The following is a 19,145-nucleotide window of genomic DNA, read 5'->3' on the forward strand; positions in this document are numbered from 1 at the left end:
TCAGTTTCACTGACTTATGGTTGTGGGGAAAAATGGAGAGGGAGTAACATGACAAACATACAAGTAAAAGTCATTAAATATATTTATAATTATTTACTGACTTACCCTTTTAAACTCCACTTGTTGACTTTTAAAAACATTCACATTTGATCTCAAGACTTACATTCCTTTCAGATAAAACAATCTCTGGACTCTCCTTCGTATTTGTTGGGTCTTGATACTATAAATAATGGGGTTCATCAAGGGTGGGAAAAGGATATAGATGTTGCCCATGAGGACATGAACCAATGGTGAGAGGTGTTTTCCAAAGCGGTGCACCATAGTCAGACCAATGATGGGGATATAGAAAACTGAAACAGCGCAGATGTGAGATACACAGGTCTGCAAGGACTTGATTCTCTCCTCCCGTGATGCAATAGCTAAGACTGCATACAAGATCATGATATAGGAGATAAGTATGAGCACTGCATCCAACAATAGGTTGCTGATTACCAGGGCTAGACCATAAATGCTGTTGAAGCGGATGTCTGAACAGGCCATTCTAATTAAGTCTTGGTGCAAGCAGAAAGAGTGAGAAAGGATGTGGGGGCGGCAATAATTTAAGAACTTTAGGCGAATGATGACTGGAGGTATGAGTAAAGAACTCCTACATAAGATTGCCACCGCGATTTTCATGATTTTGTCATTAGTTAGGATGGAAGAGTAGCGTAGTGGGTTGCAAATGGCAATGTATCGGTCAAAAGCCATAGCAAGGAGGACAGAGGACTCTACGAAGGACAGACCATGGATAAAGTAGGACTGGGCAATGCAGGAATCCAGGCTGATCTCACGAATGATCCCCCACAGGACCCCCAGCACTGTGTACATAGTGGACAGTCCCATGCACAGGTCTGTGAGGCCCAGCATGGCAAGGAGGTAAAACATGGGCTGGTGTAGGCTTGGCTCAGTCCAGATCACATGCAGCACCATGCAGTTTCCCAGGAAGATCATAGCATAAATGGAGGAGAAAGGGATGGAGATCCAGAGATAGTGAACTTCAAGGCCAGGAAAACCAGTGAGAATAAATCTGGAACTACTGACATTCAAGATAGAGATGGGAGACATTAGTAGATGATTGAAAATATTTCTAGAGAGATGCTACAAGTTAGATCAGTTTACTCTCATCTAATTTCTAGTAACATTTGTCAGCTTTTGAGAAGAAAAGAAATTAAAATATAAAACAGTTTCCTTAAGTGTCATAAACTTAGAAAAACAGAGACCTGCTTCTGTATTCTTTAAGGTAAAAATCCATTGTCTAGACAGATTTTCCAGGACCAGTGGCTACGTATGCCAAGAAACTAGGGGGGTTTTATGCAAAAACAATGATGCTAATGGGATTTGGATTTGGGGCTGGACTTCTGGGAGTCTCTGTTCATTCCGCAAAGAAGGTAACAGCCATGGCTATTATTATCCTCAGTAAAATGTGAAATGCATTGCTAATATTTCTCTTGGGTACCACAAATGTTTCTGTCACTATTCCCAAGGGGCTATAAGACCCCAGAGGAAACAAACTGATTAAAGTAAACTAACTTTGCAGAACATTAAAATTTAGTTGAAAGAATCCTAACAAACTAAGAGGAATGAGAACTTTTTTTTTTTACATATTCCACATTGTTTAGCCCCTCTCTAAATCATTTACCCTTTTTAGTTGTACTTCATTATATTTTTCTTTATTTTTATGTACCTCATTATTCTTCATGAGATTCCCCCTTTTTCTGATCCTCTGTGTTTTTATCCCTTATATCTTTCTATATAACATAAATGACATTTTAAACTATAAAGTACCAAACCAAGACTTCAGCTCAGGTGATAGCTGGAAAGAGAATGGCTAACTCCTATAGTACGTATTTATTTAACTTTCTAAAATACTTGCCAATGTGTCTTCCAAAGCAAGTTACCATTTGACATTCAGGCCAGCAGTGTATGAGAATTACAGTTCCTCCACATCTAGGCCAATACCTTGTATGGTCAGATTTTTTTGTTTTCTTTTGTTTTGCTATATTAATAGATGTGTAGTGATATATCACTGTGGTTTTAATTTGTCTTTCCCTTATGATTCTTTTGCATCTTTTCACATGCTTATTTGTTATATATACATGTCTTGGTGAAGTGCTTGTTCAAATAATTTTTCCTTTTGTGATGAAGTTCTTTTCTTATTGAGTTTGTAAAGTTCTTTACACACTTAAATTACAAAACCCTTAGCAGACGCTTGATTTGCAAATAGTTCTTTTCAGGTCCTTTATTTCTCTTAACAGTGACTTTTGCAAAGCAATTGCTTTCATGTTGACAAACTCTAATTTATATATTTTTTTCTTTGAAGGTATATGCTATGTTATATCTACAAACTCAGTGTCAAATCCAGGGTCACAAGTCTTCCTTTTCTCCTAGAAGTGTTACACTTTATCTTTAGTTCTATAATCCATTTTGAATTGGTTTCTGTAAATGGTATCAAGTTTGTTTCTGTCTTCTAGCACTTTCATTTTGAAAAAGGCTACACTTTCTCAATTGGTTTGTCTTTGAACTTTGGCCAAAAATCATTTGAATGCATTTATGTGGTGTATCTGACCTCTCTATTCAGGTATTAATCTATGTCTTCCTTCTTCTACCACACCACACTACCTTGATTATTGTGGCTTTATAAGAAAAGTCTTAAAATCCAGCAAGGTTCTCTAAATTTGTTCTGGCTACCACCGTTCCTTTGCCCATACATATAAATATTGGGATACATTTGTAAATATGTGCATAAAACTTGTGAAGAAGTTGATTGGGATTGTGTTGAACTAGAAAATAAAACTGGGGGAAATTAGCATGTCTTCCAATCCATGAATATGGAATATATTTAGATCGCTCTATTCTTTGATCTTTCCATTACTATTATGTAGTTTTCATTCTAGCATTTTGAACATTTTTTTTAGATTTAATGTCAAATATTTTATTTTGGGGGTGCAATTATAATGGAATTTTTTTCAAATTTCAGAATCAAATTGTTATGCTTCTGGTTTCTGTTCTGACATGAAAGGCCTCAGAAGTTACCATTCCCATTTTTATAGCAACAATAATAAAAACTAAACAAACTGAAAATCATTCTTCTCTCAAACCCATCAGAGAACTGAAGTTACAGGGCAAACCACAATCTAGAAGTGCAAAGAGAAAGGTGAATAAAGAGAATGACAAAAGAAGCTGAGGGAACTATAAATGCTTATATAAAATAAAATACTTAATCAGCACTGTTGATGAAGTTCAGGGTGCTCAGTATGGGTTAACATGAAAGGGAGAGGGTTCTGCAGACTCTAATAACATGGCAGTATACTTTTATGAACTTTACTTTGAAGAACCCACAAAGTTCTTCCAGTGAAAAGCCAAGAAAAAAAATCATCTTGTGTCTGAAGCAGGGGGAGGGTGCAATTAGCCATTTTGAAACACATCCAGTGTGGTGTTCCTGAGAAATGCTTACTTTCCAGTAGAAGAGACTTTGCCAGTGTCTATCTCAGGCAGAAGGGGAAAAGGGAATTATCCAGCTCCGGCTCTCTGTAGCCTTCCTATCTCACCCAAAAGGGAGGGAAAAGCAAATTAACACAAGTAAATATCACAGCCTAAAGACCCAGGCGCACCAAAAGACACACTTGCCATTAGGTAAAAGAATGTTTTCCCTCTCTCGCTTCTTTCCACAATATCAACAGGGCTTAGTATATTAACAGTGGGTTACAGCTGAAAACCTACAAGGTGCACACTCTATTTAAGGCATTCTTAGGAAAACTGAAGACAAGGGTAGAGACAAAAAAAATAGAGGAATTTGAAAGCTTCAACACGTATGACTCCAATAAATGTTTAATGTTCCAACCTGAAGCTAGTTTAATATAAAACCACACACTGAATGCTTATGCATCTTAGTACCTATCATTGATGCATTTTGTCCATACTTCAACAAAAGCTTATTGCTAACTTCCTGCTAAAAAGAAACCAAGATACAATCTGAAGATACAAAGCAGACATCAGAACCAGACTCAGATACGAGTCACATTCATAAACAAGGAACTGAAAATTACTATGATTAATACGGTAAGGGCATGGATAGAAAACGTATACAATATACAAGAACAGATGGATAATGTAAGCAAGGAGATGGAAACTCTATGAAAAAATTAAAATGAAATGCTAGAAATAAAAAAAACACCTTAACGGAAATAAAGAATGACTTCGATGATAACATCAGCAGACTGGCAATGCTGAGTAATGAATCAATGAATCATATACGTCAATAGAACTCTCAAAAATCAATGTAATATTAATTTCAGGTATACAACACGTTGATTCAATGATTATATGCATCACCCTGTTCCTGGTGTATTTAGTGCCATGTTTTAAGAATTTTTGTATTTTGGGTGGTTATTTCACTATTTGAAATGGCCTCCAAGCACAGTGCTGAAGTTTTTCCACCATTCTTAAGTGCAAGAAGGTTATTGATGTACCATATAGAGAAAATATGTGTGTGCATGAGATAAGTTTCCTTCAGGCATGATTTGTAATGATGGTGTATGTGAGTTTATGTGAGTTCAATGTTAACAAACTAATGATATGGTACTCCTAAGGAAAGAAAAAGAGAATTCTCTGATCTGTAGGGGAGATGTCTGTAGTGCATGGTAAAGTGATGGAAAAGATGGAAAACCAGCTACATTTGTGGATTCATGAGATGACAGATGGCAAAAGCTGCATAGTGGGCATCCTTCTGAGATTTAGAAATTTAGGGTCACCATACTCAGTGAACCTCACTGAGCTAGTACTAGCTGGTTTGCATGTTTCAAAAGGCAATATGGCATGAAAAATGTGCAACTTCAGGCAGGGCAGAGTCAATAGATCATGAAGCAGATGAAACTTTCATTATCTGCTAAATGTTATAGGAAAAGGGTTTGGTGCATAAGCAGGTTTTCAGTGCTGATGAGACTGACTTGTTTCATAGTGACACTGGCAAGTGAACCTATACAACATGATGGGGTTCCTGCTAAATGTTATTAAATGCAAAATTCTGTTATACTCACTAATGTTTTGACTAAGGTTTATAGAAATCTTACCTTTTATTTTTCCTAGCAGCAATAGTTCAGTATTCAATGATTCTGTGTTTGTGGCAACTTTATAATCATGAATAAAGATAATTGACTTGTAAATGTGCATTGAGATTTTCAATATATGTATATGGAGAAATATATATGAATGTAATATCCTAGCTCAGTTCCCCTATAGAAATGACCCATCTAGCATCCACATCTTAAGCTTCTAAATAGTAATCTGTATGAAAAGGCCCCTAGCTTTTTGGGAAAATAGATGCTGATAGGGCCAGGCTAGGGAAAGTATGCTGAACATACCATTATGCCAAAAACTAAAGAAGTGGTAAAACAAATGTCAAAAAGATGCAAAAGCCAAATTATGGTCCTCTTAATGACCAAATCTGGAGCAAATTGAACACTAAAAAAATGATAGTGACTGATAATTACCTATTGAATAAAATAAAAACAATAAAATAGTTCCATAGTGTCAAATATTCTCTTGCAAAATACTTTTTAAAGTCAAAGGAAAATATACAATTTTACTGTAATGATTCCTGGAAGACTCAACCTTAACAAATACTCATGTTGATCACCATGAGGATTTGGACAGATTCAAACTACATATGGCCTGAATATATACATGAGAAGAATAGAACCTCATTGTCATTACATTCCTGCACAATCTGAATCTAACCATGAGGCCAAATCAAACAAACTCAGATGAGAAGCGTTCTATAAAATAGTTGACTTGTGGGGCAACTGGGTGGCTCAGTGGGTTAAAGCCTCTGCCTTTGGCTCAGGTCATGATCTCACAGTCCTGGGATCAAGCCCTGCATCAGGCTCTCTGCTCAGTGGGGAGCCTGTTTCTCCCTCTCTCTCTGTCCACCTCTCTGCCTACTTGTGATCTCTGTCTGTCAAATAAATAAGTAAGTAAAATTAAAAAAAAAATACTTGACTTGTAATTTTCAAAAACTTTTAAGTTATACAAAACAAAGAAATTTGAAGACATTTCACAGGGAAGGAATTTTAAAAAGTAGGAATACTAATACATACATGATTCTGAACTGCATTTTTGTTTACTATAAATTACATTGATGGTATAATTGGAGAAAGTTTTTTTTTAATAAATGGGGATATAGTACATTACTAAGCATTTTTTTAAAGATTTTATTTATTTATTTGACAGGCAGAGATCACAAGTAGACAGAGAGGCAGGAAGAGGGAGGGGGAAGCAGTCTCCCCTCTGAGCAGAGAGCCCAATGTGGGGCTCGATCCCAGGACCCTGAGATCATGACCTGAGCTGAAGGCAGAAGCTTAACCCACTGAGCCACTCAGGCACCCCATAATGGGAGAAAGTTTATCTGGGGTCTGAAAATTTGGTGATAATAATGTGTCTGAGTTAATTTCATGATGATGATTATTTTATATTTATGTAAGAGAATGTCCTTGATTGTAGAAAACACACACTAAAGAATTCAGGAAGGATAGGGCATTGGGTAGAAAACATCATTAAATCATTCATGAAAATGTTCTTTGTACTTAAAACTTTCCCATAAAATTATTGAAAATATCTCAAAGGAAAAAATAAAATGTGACCAAAATAGTTATCTATAATTTTATTTTCTTAAAGATATATTTGTTTATTTTAGGAAGACATGGGCATGCATGAGTTGGGGCAGGGACAGAGGGAAAGAAACTTCAAGTGGATTCCTTGCCAAGTGTAGAGCCCAACACAAGGCTCGATCCCACAGCCCATGAGATCATGTCCTAAGCCAAAACCAAGTCAGACGTTTAACTGACTGAGCCACCCAGGTGCCCCATTTCTTTCTTTTTTTTTTTTTCCATTTTCTTTTATTTTTTTAATATATATATTTTTTTGATTTGAGAGAGAGCAAGCAGTGGAAGGGCACTGAGAGAGGGAGGGAATCTCCAGCAGACTACTTGCTTAGCATGGAGTCCCCACACAGGGCTTGATCTCTTGACCCTGAGATCATGACTTGAGCAGAAACGGGAGTCATTTTCTTAACCAACTGAGCCACTGAGGCACCCCAGTTATCTATAATTTTTTATACAGCACTAGTGATTTATTATACAGATAATAAAGAGAAGAAAATATTTTAACTATTTCACTCATGAGTGCATTATTAACGTTGTACTATTGACACTCAAGTGAATGGCAATATGTTTTTTGTCATTTTTACAGTATTTTTTCCAAATGTTTTATATATGGTTCTTTATATTATGTCTGCCAAAAAGGAGACAAATTTTTCAGGGGCTCATAAAAGGGAGAAATGTTTACTGAGGAATTCAGTGAATAATAAAAGTGAAATTTAGGAAGAAAAAATGAATAAGCCTCATGTAAACCTTATGTAAATATTTTGGTTGATTTCAGACTGAAATAAAGACTAAAAATTCTTCTGGTACTATCTTTTCCCTTGGGTATTTACTTCTTGTGTTCTTCTGAGTAGGTATTAAATTTTCCGTCAACACAGTGATTCTCTCTCCCTCTAGCATTAAAAAGATCTGTGGACCCTAGAAAATGTGGCCTTTTATCCATTCATCTCAGTCCCAGGGACTCAAACCCTGCAGTGAGTGACTGGATTGGATCTCTCACTTATGTCAGCCTCCAAATGGGAATGGTGGCCTCCCAGGAGCCTGGGTCCACCTGACCCACACAATCCTGTTCATTCCTTTCTCATAAATCTGAGTGTTCTGACTCCCAGTGCCACAATCACTGGCAAGAAGATCACAATCACAGTGTTCAGGGGGCTTCCTCAGGAGCAGCACAGCAGGAACAGCCCTATGCCCTCAAGAACTTTAGCCACTGTCACCTGCTGTGTGTCCTACAAGTGACTCAGAAGGATTAAAAGAGAATGAAGTTAATGACCTAGTTTGCCGAAAATGGTCAGGGCATTGACTTGCTTCTACGACCTGAGACCTACTGTCAAGGAGCTTTCTTGGGAAATCATCCTGGGCTGTGGCTTCTCCTGTAGAGTGGAGCTTCCATGGGATTCTACAATGTGCCTTACCTGTGCTACAGTGTGAGTAGCTGTGTTATACTCCACTACTCTCAACACAGCAGATCGTTGGTCAAAACTGGTCAGTAAATATCAATCTTCTCTGGAAAATTACCTTCACATAATCATGTCTGCTTCTTCTACTTCCATTATCAACACCTCAGTATTCATTCTCACAGGGTTCCCTGGCCTAGACCAGTACTATCGCTGGTTTTCGATTCCTTTCTCCTCCATCTATGCTGTGGTTTTCTTGGGAAACTGCCTGGTGCTGCATGTGATCCAGACAGAGCGGAGCTCGCATGAGCCCATGTTCTACTTCCTGGCCATGCTGGCATTCACTGACCTGTGCATAGGGCTTTCCACAGTGCACACGGTGCTGGGGGTCCTGTGGGGGCTCAGCCAGGAGATTGGTCTGGATGCCTGCATTTCACAGACTTACTTTGTCCATGGTCTCTCTGGCACAGAGTCTGGAGTCCTTCTGGCCATGGCCTTTGATCGCTTCATTGCAATCTGCAATCCTCTACGCTACACATCCATCCTGACCAACAACAGAGTCATTCATGTCATGGTGGCCATTTTGATGAGAAGTGCATTGTCCATTCTTCCTGTCATCATTTGCCTGAAGTTCTTCCATTACTGCCGCCCCCACATCCTCTCCCACTCTTTCTGCCTGCACCAGGACCTACTCCGACTCGCCTGCTCTGACATCCGCTTCAATAGCTTCTATGCCCTGGCTCTGGTCATTTGTACCTTGTTGTTGGATGCTGTGCTCATTCTCATCTCCTATGTTTTCATCTTGCATACAGTGCTGGCAATTGCATCCTGGGAGGAGAGGCTCAAGTCCTTGCAGACCTGTGTGTCCCACATCTGTGCTGTCCTGGTCTTTTACATCGCCATCATTGGCCTCACCATGGTGCACCACTTTGGAAAGCATCTCTCACCTTCTGTTCATGTGCTTATGGGCAATATCTATATTCTCTTTCCACCCCTGATGAATCCAATCATCTACAGTGTAAAGACCCAGCAGATCCGAAGCCGGATGAAGAAGTGGTTTTCCCCAAAAATGAAGTAGGAGCCTTGGATGCAATCAGTAAGAATGTTTAAGGTCAGAAGAGTGAAGCTACTTCCCATATGTGCAACAACTTGCAATCGCTGAATAATAATTACTATAACATTTTATTGTTTAATGAGAACTTGAGTGTTAAAGAACTTAAGAGGTTTTATAATACAAGAGGCAAAATAGAACTAATTTTTAAAATACACATTCCAGAAAATATTTCTGAATGTCTGCTGTAGAATAATCATGGCCATCATGTAAGGAACAAGTGTCTCTGCATTTTGTTGACATGTCTTGAAACATGGTTGCTATATGAAAATCATGACTCTCCGTTCATCAAATTTTCATTCCATTTAGACCCTCTTCCTCCTCAATTTTGGAAACATGCTTATTGCTTAGATTCTTCCATTAATTGGTCCTTATATCAAAATACATAATATGGTGAAATTGGACTTTCTTCATTCCTACAGGTGAGGTGCGGGACATCTGAAACTATAATGTTGAGCTTTCCCCCACCTCCATTATTTTTTCCCCATTAGTGATAATGCAAGTCTATCAAAGGAATTTTGAAATAAAAAGATATGGAATCCAGCTATCCCAAAGATTTTATTCTTACTTTTTCCCATGCTATAAATATTTTTTCCACATAAAAATTTCATTCTTCACTTTTTCCCTGAATATCATTGGGATTTTTTTTCCATTGGGATTTCTTAATGGTATTTTAAATTCTCCATAGTATACAGAAAAGATTTTAGTTTGAAAGTTCTGCAAAAGCAGGATTGAGAACTGATGATGCCTCTCTTAGAGCAATGGCTGTGAAAAGAGAAAATCAGATAAGGGATAGAATAATATTTAGGACCTAGGGACACACCTTAATAACTGCATGTGCCTTGCTGAACAGAGTACTTTCATAGTTGATGCTCATGTTTCTGGTTTGTGATATCAAATTGATGATGTGTCTTTCAATGAGATAGTGACAAATAAAGAGCATTATTTATGCAAGTGGAGATAGTGGAAACTGCATTGAACATATTGAGTTTGAAGAATCTGTGGAGAATTAATAAAATCCATTACAAATATTGAGTAAGTACCCTCAGTGTTTCAGACACAGTACTAGGCATTGCTCAGGTAAAGGGAAACTGTGGAGAGCAAAAGATCATTTTGCCTTCAGTATAAGAGGTGACACAGACACAAATTTTTAATCATACATCCAAATTAAAAATTCTGATAAATATCATTATTGAGAAATCAGGAGAGCAGTGACAAGCCTAACTGGGGACATATTAAGAGTACAGAGGAATTGGTGACTGCCCTGAGAAAGTAATGTGTAGTTGAGGCTTGAAAACAACCAGAGGAATATAAAAAAGAAGGCGTTTTCAAGCAATCAGAAGAAGAAACAAAAACATTGAGAATACATCAGACTGTATGAAAAGCAAGCAAATACCTGACTATGAGATTCAGACATAAAAGCTGAAAAGCAGATAGAAGCAATGTTAGGAAAGATAAGTCTTAATCCTTAGGGTGATATGTAAGTACTTATGAATTGTAATCAGAATGGTGAAATAATCAATCATGTATGTTAAGAAAGTCAGTCTTGTGCCAAATAGATGAGAAGGACAAGAGGTGACAGCAGAAGACCAGAGAGGAGTGTCTTAATAAAAGGATACAGTAGCTATTGAATAAGGGTTCACTCAGGGAGTTGCAAGAAGTGGGCACATACCAGATATATTTGATAGGTGGGGTCAAAAGTTCTGGTAATTGATTGACTGTCAGGGACAAGAGACACGGAGGTGCCAGCCATGTTTAGATTTTTGAGATGAGATACTCCAGAGATCCTATAGCCACTTACTGAGATAAGCAAGGTGCAGGTGCATGGGACTTGATTCTGATGTAGGCTTTTAAATTTATTGTTCTTATCAAGGTACACTGAAGAAGAGATGTCCAGCAGAGGTTTGATATAGGTATCAGGTAGCTGATGAGAAGAATAAAGCTGGATTATGAATTTGAAAGTCATGAGCATGAACATGGTATTTGAGATCATGAAGGTGGATAACTTGATCAAGTATGAGTATGCTATAATACTTGAACATTAAAATACAATATAGTTGAACCACCAAAGATAGTTTGAAAAGGATCTGATAATAACTAGGGGAGCATTATATCAATGAATCCAAATGGAAAGGTGTTTTAAAGATAGGTATGAGCATGCCAAAATCATGTGAGAATGACCAAAATTTATTGAAATATAATTAACATCACCATGGAATTCAGCATTTTTAGTATATTTTTCAATATTTCAATTTTCTCCACAATCTAATTTTAGAATATAAGTCCCTCAAAACAGAAAACTTGTACCTATTTAGAATCATTTTCTATTTTCAGCCCCAGTCTTTGACCACCACTTAATCTCCTTACTGTCAGTATAGATTTTTCAGTCTGAATATGTCTTACAAATGGAAACATACAAGGCACTTTTTTTTTTGTTTTTTGGTTTTTGTTTTGTTTTTGTTTGACTTTACTTGTGCATAATGCTTTTTTTTAAGATTTTATTTATTTATTTTACAGAGATCACAAGTAGGCAGAGAAGCAGGCAGAGAGAGACAGAGGGAAGCAGGCTCACCGCTGAGCAGAGAGCCCGATGTGGGACTGGATCCCAGGACACTGGGATCATGACCTGAGCGGAAGGCAGAGGCCTTAACCCACTGAGCCACCCAGGCACCCTGTGCATAAGCTTTTGATGTCCATCCATGTTGTAACACATTTCAGTGTTCCAAATCTTTGCTGAAAAGTACAGGATCATATATATATGAAAACCTCTATTTTAAATGATTAAAGAGTTAATACTTATTCATCAAGAGTAGTACCAAGTAGAAAATGGTACCACTCTTGATGAATAAGTATTAACTCTTTAATCATTTAAAATAGAGGTTTTCATATATAGAGAGCTACCCTATGACCCAGCAGTCACATTACTGGGTATTTACCCTAAGGATCCAAATGTAGTAATCTGAAGGGGCACATGCACCCGAATGTTTATAGCAGCAATGTCCACAATATCTTAATGATGGAAAGAACTTAGATGTCCACCAACAGATGCATGGATAAAGGAGATGTGAGATATATATATATATATATATATATATATATGCAATGAAATACTATGAAGCCATCAAAAGAAATGAAATCTTGTCATTTGTAGCAACGGGGATGGAACTAGAGGGTATTATGGTAAGTGAAATAAGTCAATCAGAGAAAGACAATTATCATATGATCTCTTTGATATGAGGAATTTGAGAGGCAGGGTGGGAGGTCATGTAGGGTAGGGAAGGAAAAATGAAACAAGATGGGACTGGGGAGGGAGACAAACTATAAGACTCTTAATCTCAGGAAATAAACAGAGTTGCTGAGGGGTTGGGGGGGAAGAGATAAGATAGCTGGGTGATGGACATTGGGGAGGGTATGTGTTATGGTGAGTGCTGTTAAATGTGTAAGACTGATGATTCACAGACCTGTACACCTGAAGCAACTAATATATTAGATGTTAATTAAAAAATTTAAAAAAAAAGAAAGCAGAGAATAAAAAAAGAAAATGATAAGATATTTAAAGTGTACATTGTGGTAATCTGATGAATTTATTTTTTACTGATTATTTTACCTTTTAGACTATAAATATTTGAAGGATGGGGTCTATTCTGTTGGTTTCACTTTCATTTTTTTTTTTTTACCACTGTATCCTCAATAGTATTAACCAGGATTCAAAGTGCATTCTCAATATAATTTTTCTTTAAAAATGAGTTAGTAAATGAATTCTGAATGAATATTTTGGCACTGCTACATATTTTTTCCATACCTTTTTGTATTTTTGTGTTTTTAGGAAGATGGTGAATTTCATCTTTGTGAAGAATACATGTCCAGTGATGTTTATGGGGCTTAAAAGCATTAATTTGGAATTAGTTTGTCCAGAATTGTCTGCATTCTGACACATTTGGAATTATCTTTAAATTTATATAAACAGTGGGATACTTGAACTGTATATATTCTTTTAATTATGTGGGAAAATCACTAGCTCACTGCTCCCACCAGTTGTAGTATACTGTCTTCTAGATAGAAGCAATAGTAAGTGTTACTCTCACCATGCCTCTGCCAAGCAAATCTAAATACTACCATATTGCAATAGAGTTTAAGTCAATAAATTCATAATTCCATGGGTCCATAAGGACTTCTAATCCCATCACAAAATGATCTTGAACGTATTGTCTAAGTTACTTTTTTCACATAGGATTTTTAATGTAATCCAGAAATGCTCTATATGTCTGTTTTCATTTTTCTCCAGTTAGATGTGAACCATCTTGAGGACAAAGACAATTTCTGATTCATCATTATGCTCTTTGTGTTTTAGAATCCAATTATCAAATCTCATTCAAAAAAAAAAAATCTCACTTTTCTGATAGAACCCTATTGATACTGCACCTGTATTAGAATTGCTGCAAACATAAATCTCTAAGACTTAGACTATCTTCTATCAGTGTAACAATCCCTATAGGATTAATCTTGCCTCATCCTGGAAGCTGCACTTACTTCTTCAACTGATTGTAAGATATCTTTGTATTAGTTTTCTAATGCTGCTATAACAAATTACCCCAAATCTAGTTGTTTAAGAAACACAAATTTATTATCTTACAATGCTGGAAGTTAGAAGTCCAAAACGGGTCAGCAGGGTTCTGTTCTTTTAGGGGATATAAAGGAAAATCTAATTTCTGGAGGTGGTCTTCATTCTTCAGCTGTAGCCTTAATATGACATTTACTTCTGTTGTCCCTTTTCTGTTCTAAGTCTGACCCTTAGACCTCCCTCTTACAAGGACCCTATGATTACATAATTCTACCTAGATAATGCAGAAAAATCTCCCTGTCTCAAGTTCCTTAACTTAATCACATCTGCACCCTTTTGCCATGTGAGCTAGCTAATATATTCATAAGTCATGGAGTAAAACATAAACACTTTCAGTCTATCACAATCTCCATTTTTAAATTTCTGTATTTAACTCCTTTGATTTGGAATCTATAGGGATACTTTTGTTTGTTTCCTTTTAGTTGAAGGGAATGTAATAAGGATTTTATATTTGTTGTGACAAAATATACATAACAAAAAATTTACAATTGTCATTATTTTTCAGTGCACAGTTCAGTGGTATTAAATATTTACATTGATGTATAATCATCACCACCATGCATCTCCAGAGCTTTTTCATTACCTTAGACTAAAACTCTATACCAGTTAAACAATAAAGGCTCATTTTACCCTACCTCAGCCCCTGGCAACCACCATTCTATATTCTGTCTCTGTGAGTTTGCGTATTCCACGTACCTCATTTAAATGGACTCATACAGTAATTTCCCTTTTTTATCTAGTTTATTTCACTTAGTATAATGTATTTAAGGTTCATTCATACTATAACCAGCGTTAGAATTACTTTCCTTTTTAAGGCTAAACAATATTCAATTGTATGTATGAATACATCACATTTTGTTTATCCATACACATTTGTACTATTTGCATTTTTTAGTTATTGTGAACAATGCTGCTATGAACATTGGAGGACTAACACTGTTCAAGCCATTGCTTTCCATTCATCTGGGTATACAATCAGAACTGGGATTGCTAGATCATATGGTAATTCTATATTGACTTCTTTCAGAACTGTATACTGTTTCCCACAGCATTTTCTGTACCAACTAACAATACACAAAGGTTCCAATTTTTCTGCATGCTTCCCAACACTTGTTATTTTCTTGGGTTTTATTTGTTTGCTTGTTTGTTGTTGTTGTTGCTTGTTTTTTGTTTTTGTTTTTTTTACAATAATCATCCTAATGATTTTAAATTCACATCACATCGTGGTTTTAATTTCATTCACTAATGATTAGTGATACTGGGCATCTTTACATGTGGTAACTATTCAATTATATATATTTTTTGGAGAAGTATCTATTCAAGTCCTTTGCTCATTTTTTTTAAATTTGCTTTTTTGTTGTTTTTAAGTTGTAGGATTTATGGCTCAGTCAGTTAAAGCAGTCAGCTCTTGGTTTAGGCTCAGGTCATGGGCTTAGTGTTCTGGAATGAACCTACCTTGAGCCCAGATGTTGTGCACCAAGCTCAGTGGGGAGTGTGCTTAAGGAATCCCTCTCCCCTCTCCCTCACCACTTTCCCTGCTTGTATGTGCAGTCTATCTCTCTCTTTCTCTTTTTCTCTTTATCTCAAATAAATGAAGAAAAAGGGGGGGAAGGATCCCTAGATTTACTCACTCACCCCTAAATGCTGTGTCATATAAACCTGATGACAAAAAGTTTTCTTTATGTCATTTTATTTTTCAGAGATGTAGAATTCTGCCCAAATATAATGGTAAACTCCAAACATAGGCCAAGGTCCTACTTACCCCTATGGCCAGTCTGTTACCTTTATGGCACTCTTTGAGATAGAGATTAATTATAAAATAATTGGTTCTCTACTACTTAATAGCTTCAAGTACTTTTGATCACATCAATTAACTATAACTTGGATGATGTTAGAAAATGTGAATTGAATAATATTTGATAAATTGTTCAGTATGTGAGCTTATGGTAGTTTACTTGATTGAAGTGGTTACGTAAGCAAAGTTTAGGAAAATATGGTTTTGTGTAAAGGTAAGGAGAAGAAATATTTCACCCATTAAAGAAGAGGGAAATCAGTTCAGTTTAGTAAAATGTCCTGTCCAAAGACATAGCAGCATGACTTTGGAAAAAAAATACTAGTACAAACAATGGTTTTCTATTTTCATTTTACAATTTTATGCTCATCAAGAGTTATATGTTTTGTTTCTTCTTTATTGATTTATAAACTCAGACAGGGTATCAAAAAATGAAGCTGAAAGGTGAAAACTGCCCAGACAACAAAGAGTTTTAAATTCATGGCATCTAACAAACACATGTACATTAGCCATCATTTATTATGTGTTTGTTACATATCATGTTGTAAGTCATGAGTTTCCATAAATACACAAAATTGTTTTCATAACTCTAAGTATTATTGTTTTCATATATGAGGAATACTGTAATAAAATTTAAGTCATTTGGCCATTGTCACACAACTGGAGGAAGACCCTGGTATAAATCACTGTTTTGATAAGAAAAAATTAATGATTTTTATTTTGCTCCTTTACATCCTTCAGAAATACCATAGGTCATTTTATAGGAGGAATCCCAGTCTTAGAATTCTATCCTCACATTCATTATTTTATGATAAGACTGCCTTTCCTCTCCCACACAGAATCTAAGGCAAGTTTATGTAACACATCTGTTCCCAGTCTCTATTAGTCACAACGGGAATTAGGAAAAAACAATAACTAATGCATTTATAGTTCACATGAATAAAAAAGTCTAGAACATGTTTCCTTTATACATTCTTTCCTTCAACAATGAAGATGAAGATCCTTGCCTGTAGACTTCTATCACACATCCTGACTGGACAGGTCTTGTTTGGGCTCTCTGTGGGCAAAGCATTCACCATCACATTTCTTATATATGCTTTCTCCATATAAAAAGAATAATAATGACAATAATAAAAGGAGAATTGAATAAAGTTGTGGTGTGTGGAGAAGACGATTTTATCATTTCCCATTCCTCAGGAGAATTGCATCATAGCCCTTGCTACAAGATGCTACTATTTTTGTTCTATATGGGCCTATGAGAATGATTTCTTCATCCATGATAAAATATGAGAAGTGCAAACACGTAGGAAGGTTGTGAGTATGTGCTCTCATAGGTTCCTGAGAGATCTAGAGAGAAGTATGGAGAAGATGCAAAGGCAGTTCAGGGAACTGAAACTGTAAATGTATGGAAGGAATTGTTAGTTCCAAGCAAGTGTCAGTTCTGAGCAGACATTCTGAAAAGGGCATTGATACATCATTTAAGATTTGTGCTAGGACTTGAGGGGTATAAAAATATAGTACTGACTTCTTCTTGGTCTACTGGATATTTCCCCTTTCTTTCCTTGGCTCAGCAATAGTAAAATTCTTCAAATCTTCAACTGAGAAAAATATGGATTCTTGCTCAGGTCAACATAGGAAGGTAAAGCTATAATAAAAACATGAAATTTATACATCAAGATACAAAGATTCTTAGTGCTTTTCCTAGATTCATTCTCATTTTTCCTAACTGTAGTCTTTTATTATCCCTTATAGATAGACACCTGGCAAGACAGCAAGTGGATTTGCATCTGCACTAAAATTTGCATATTTCTGATATTTAATTAATTCATGGAAAATTAAACTTGAATTTATTCATTAATTTTCAATGTGTCCTGGTCATTAAACAGTCTATCCCTTTCACTGAGGACAAAAGGAGGAATACGGACTTTGACCTAAGGAAATCAAAAGTTGTTTCATAGAGGAAGTGAGGCTTGAGCTGAGGGATGACTAACAGATACTCGTTAGGTGGTAAAGTCATGGGGACAGGAGAAAATCTGAAAGAAACAGGGTATAAGCACAGGAAAATATGACTCATGTTAAAGCATTTAAAGTATTTTATTCCAAAGGAGTTGAAAATCTATTTCCAGAATCCATGATCTGAGCCTCTAAACAAAAAGTGTTCTGTGTGGACAGAGTACAGAATCCGGGTAGTTTCCTGAGACCTTAATGCTGGGAAGTATAATACACTATAGCTACGTAAGTTTTTTTTTATTATATTAAAAAGAAAAAAACAAAATCTTTGAGCTATACAGTGAGATGTGAATTAGGAAATATAAAGATATAAGTTAGAGAAAGCAGTGAGGATAAAATTCCAGCAACAAGGGAGCAAGAGACTGAAAAAAATCAGAGATGAGAGAGAGAATGGTGGAAGTGTTCAGAGGCTGAATCTACATGAGTCAGCCATTGAATAGGTGAAAGGCTTTGAAAAAATGGGACCACATTCTGATCTTTTTTCTCCTAGGGAAATTTGATATTTTGCTGTCATTTATAAAAATAGACGTCAAATTTTTCCCTTATAGAAATCCTATATCCAATGTTATATGGGGGTTTTGTTGATGGTAACATTAAATTGAAAAAGACTAAATGAATATAAAGCCAACTTACCTTTTAATTACCTTCATCTGAATTAAACAGGCTTTCTTACCATTCTACAGTGAGGCCACCCATGGTGGGTACTTTCTATCAAAAGTAGAATCCAGTCTTAGGACTGATCATTACCACACAGACCTTGTTATTTCTGTATCCTGTTATAAAATGCTGTGCCTTTTTATATTTTTATCTCTTTTAGTTCTGAAAATTTAGAGGAAAGATAATTTTGAAATCAGAAATCTGCTTCATCAAGCTCAATTCACCCCATTGCCACGAACGAAAGATTCTGCAAGGATGTGCGGGATGGGACATCAGTGCAGACCCTGACATGGACAAGATGCTAAGAGGTATCCGAGGATACGGCAACTCTACTCTGCATTCATTCTATGGGAATTTTATTCTGCATTGAACCAGTTTCAATATGTAAGAGAAAAATAACCTTCCAGGGATTATAATGATTTTTTAAATGGGAATTACAAGCAAATGCATGTATTGGAACATGTGCTAGCATTTCCATAGCAGAAAGAATGGACTTGAGGAAAAGAAACTGAGTTATATGATATTATCCAAGGGTACCATGTACAGGAAAAAGTAATCGAAGAAGAAATACAAAAGGAGATAAATGCATTAGGGATATGGCAAATCACCACACTTTCACTGAAGGTGTAATTCCAAATAATTTCAATGTATTCTATTACTTTAATACATTTGTGTATCACCTTGTTCAAGAAAGCCTCATTTTTTATAATTTCTCCAATATTACATTTAGTAAGAATTGGGAGCCATTCTACCCCATTATCTCAGAGCAAAGAATAGTTAGACTGTATATTTTGAATAGCACTTATATTAAGAGTAAATATATGAAAACTGGCCATTTTTATTAAAGGTTTATATATTCCTA

At 36.1% G+C, this 19,145-nt stretch overlaps 2 protein-coding genes across 2 annotated transcripts; one reads left to right on the forward strand and one right to left on the reverse strand.

Moving 5' to 3' along the window:
• Positions 1-159: 159 nt before the first annotated feature.
• Positions 160-1,104, reverse strand: LOC116865348 (olfactory receptor 51V1-like). Its single transcript, XM_032853620.1, has one exon. The coding sequence runs from the start codon at positions 1,102-1,104 to the stop codon at positions 160-162; it is 945 nt and encodes a 314-aa protein (XP_032709511.1).
• A 7,121-nt stretch (positions 1,105-8,225) lies between these two features.
• Positions 8,226-9,170, forward strand: LOC116864879 (olfactory receptor 51V1-like). The gene has a single exon (XM_032852694.1). The coding sequence runs from the start codon at positions 8,226-8,228 to the stop codon at positions 9,168-9,170; it is 945 nt and encodes a 314-aa protein (XP_032708585.1).
• The last annotated feature ends 9,975 nt before the right edge of the window (positions 9,171-19,145 follow it).

Source organism: Lontra canadensis, unplaced genomic scaffold (genome assembly GCF_010015895.1).
Source record: "Lontra canadensis isolate GAN:19392208 unplaced genomic scaffold, GSC_riverotter_1.0 scaffold7, whole genome shotgun sequence".
Lineage (NCBI taxonomy): Eukaryota > Metazoa > Chordata > Mammalia > Carnivora > Mustelidae > Lontra > Lontra canadensis.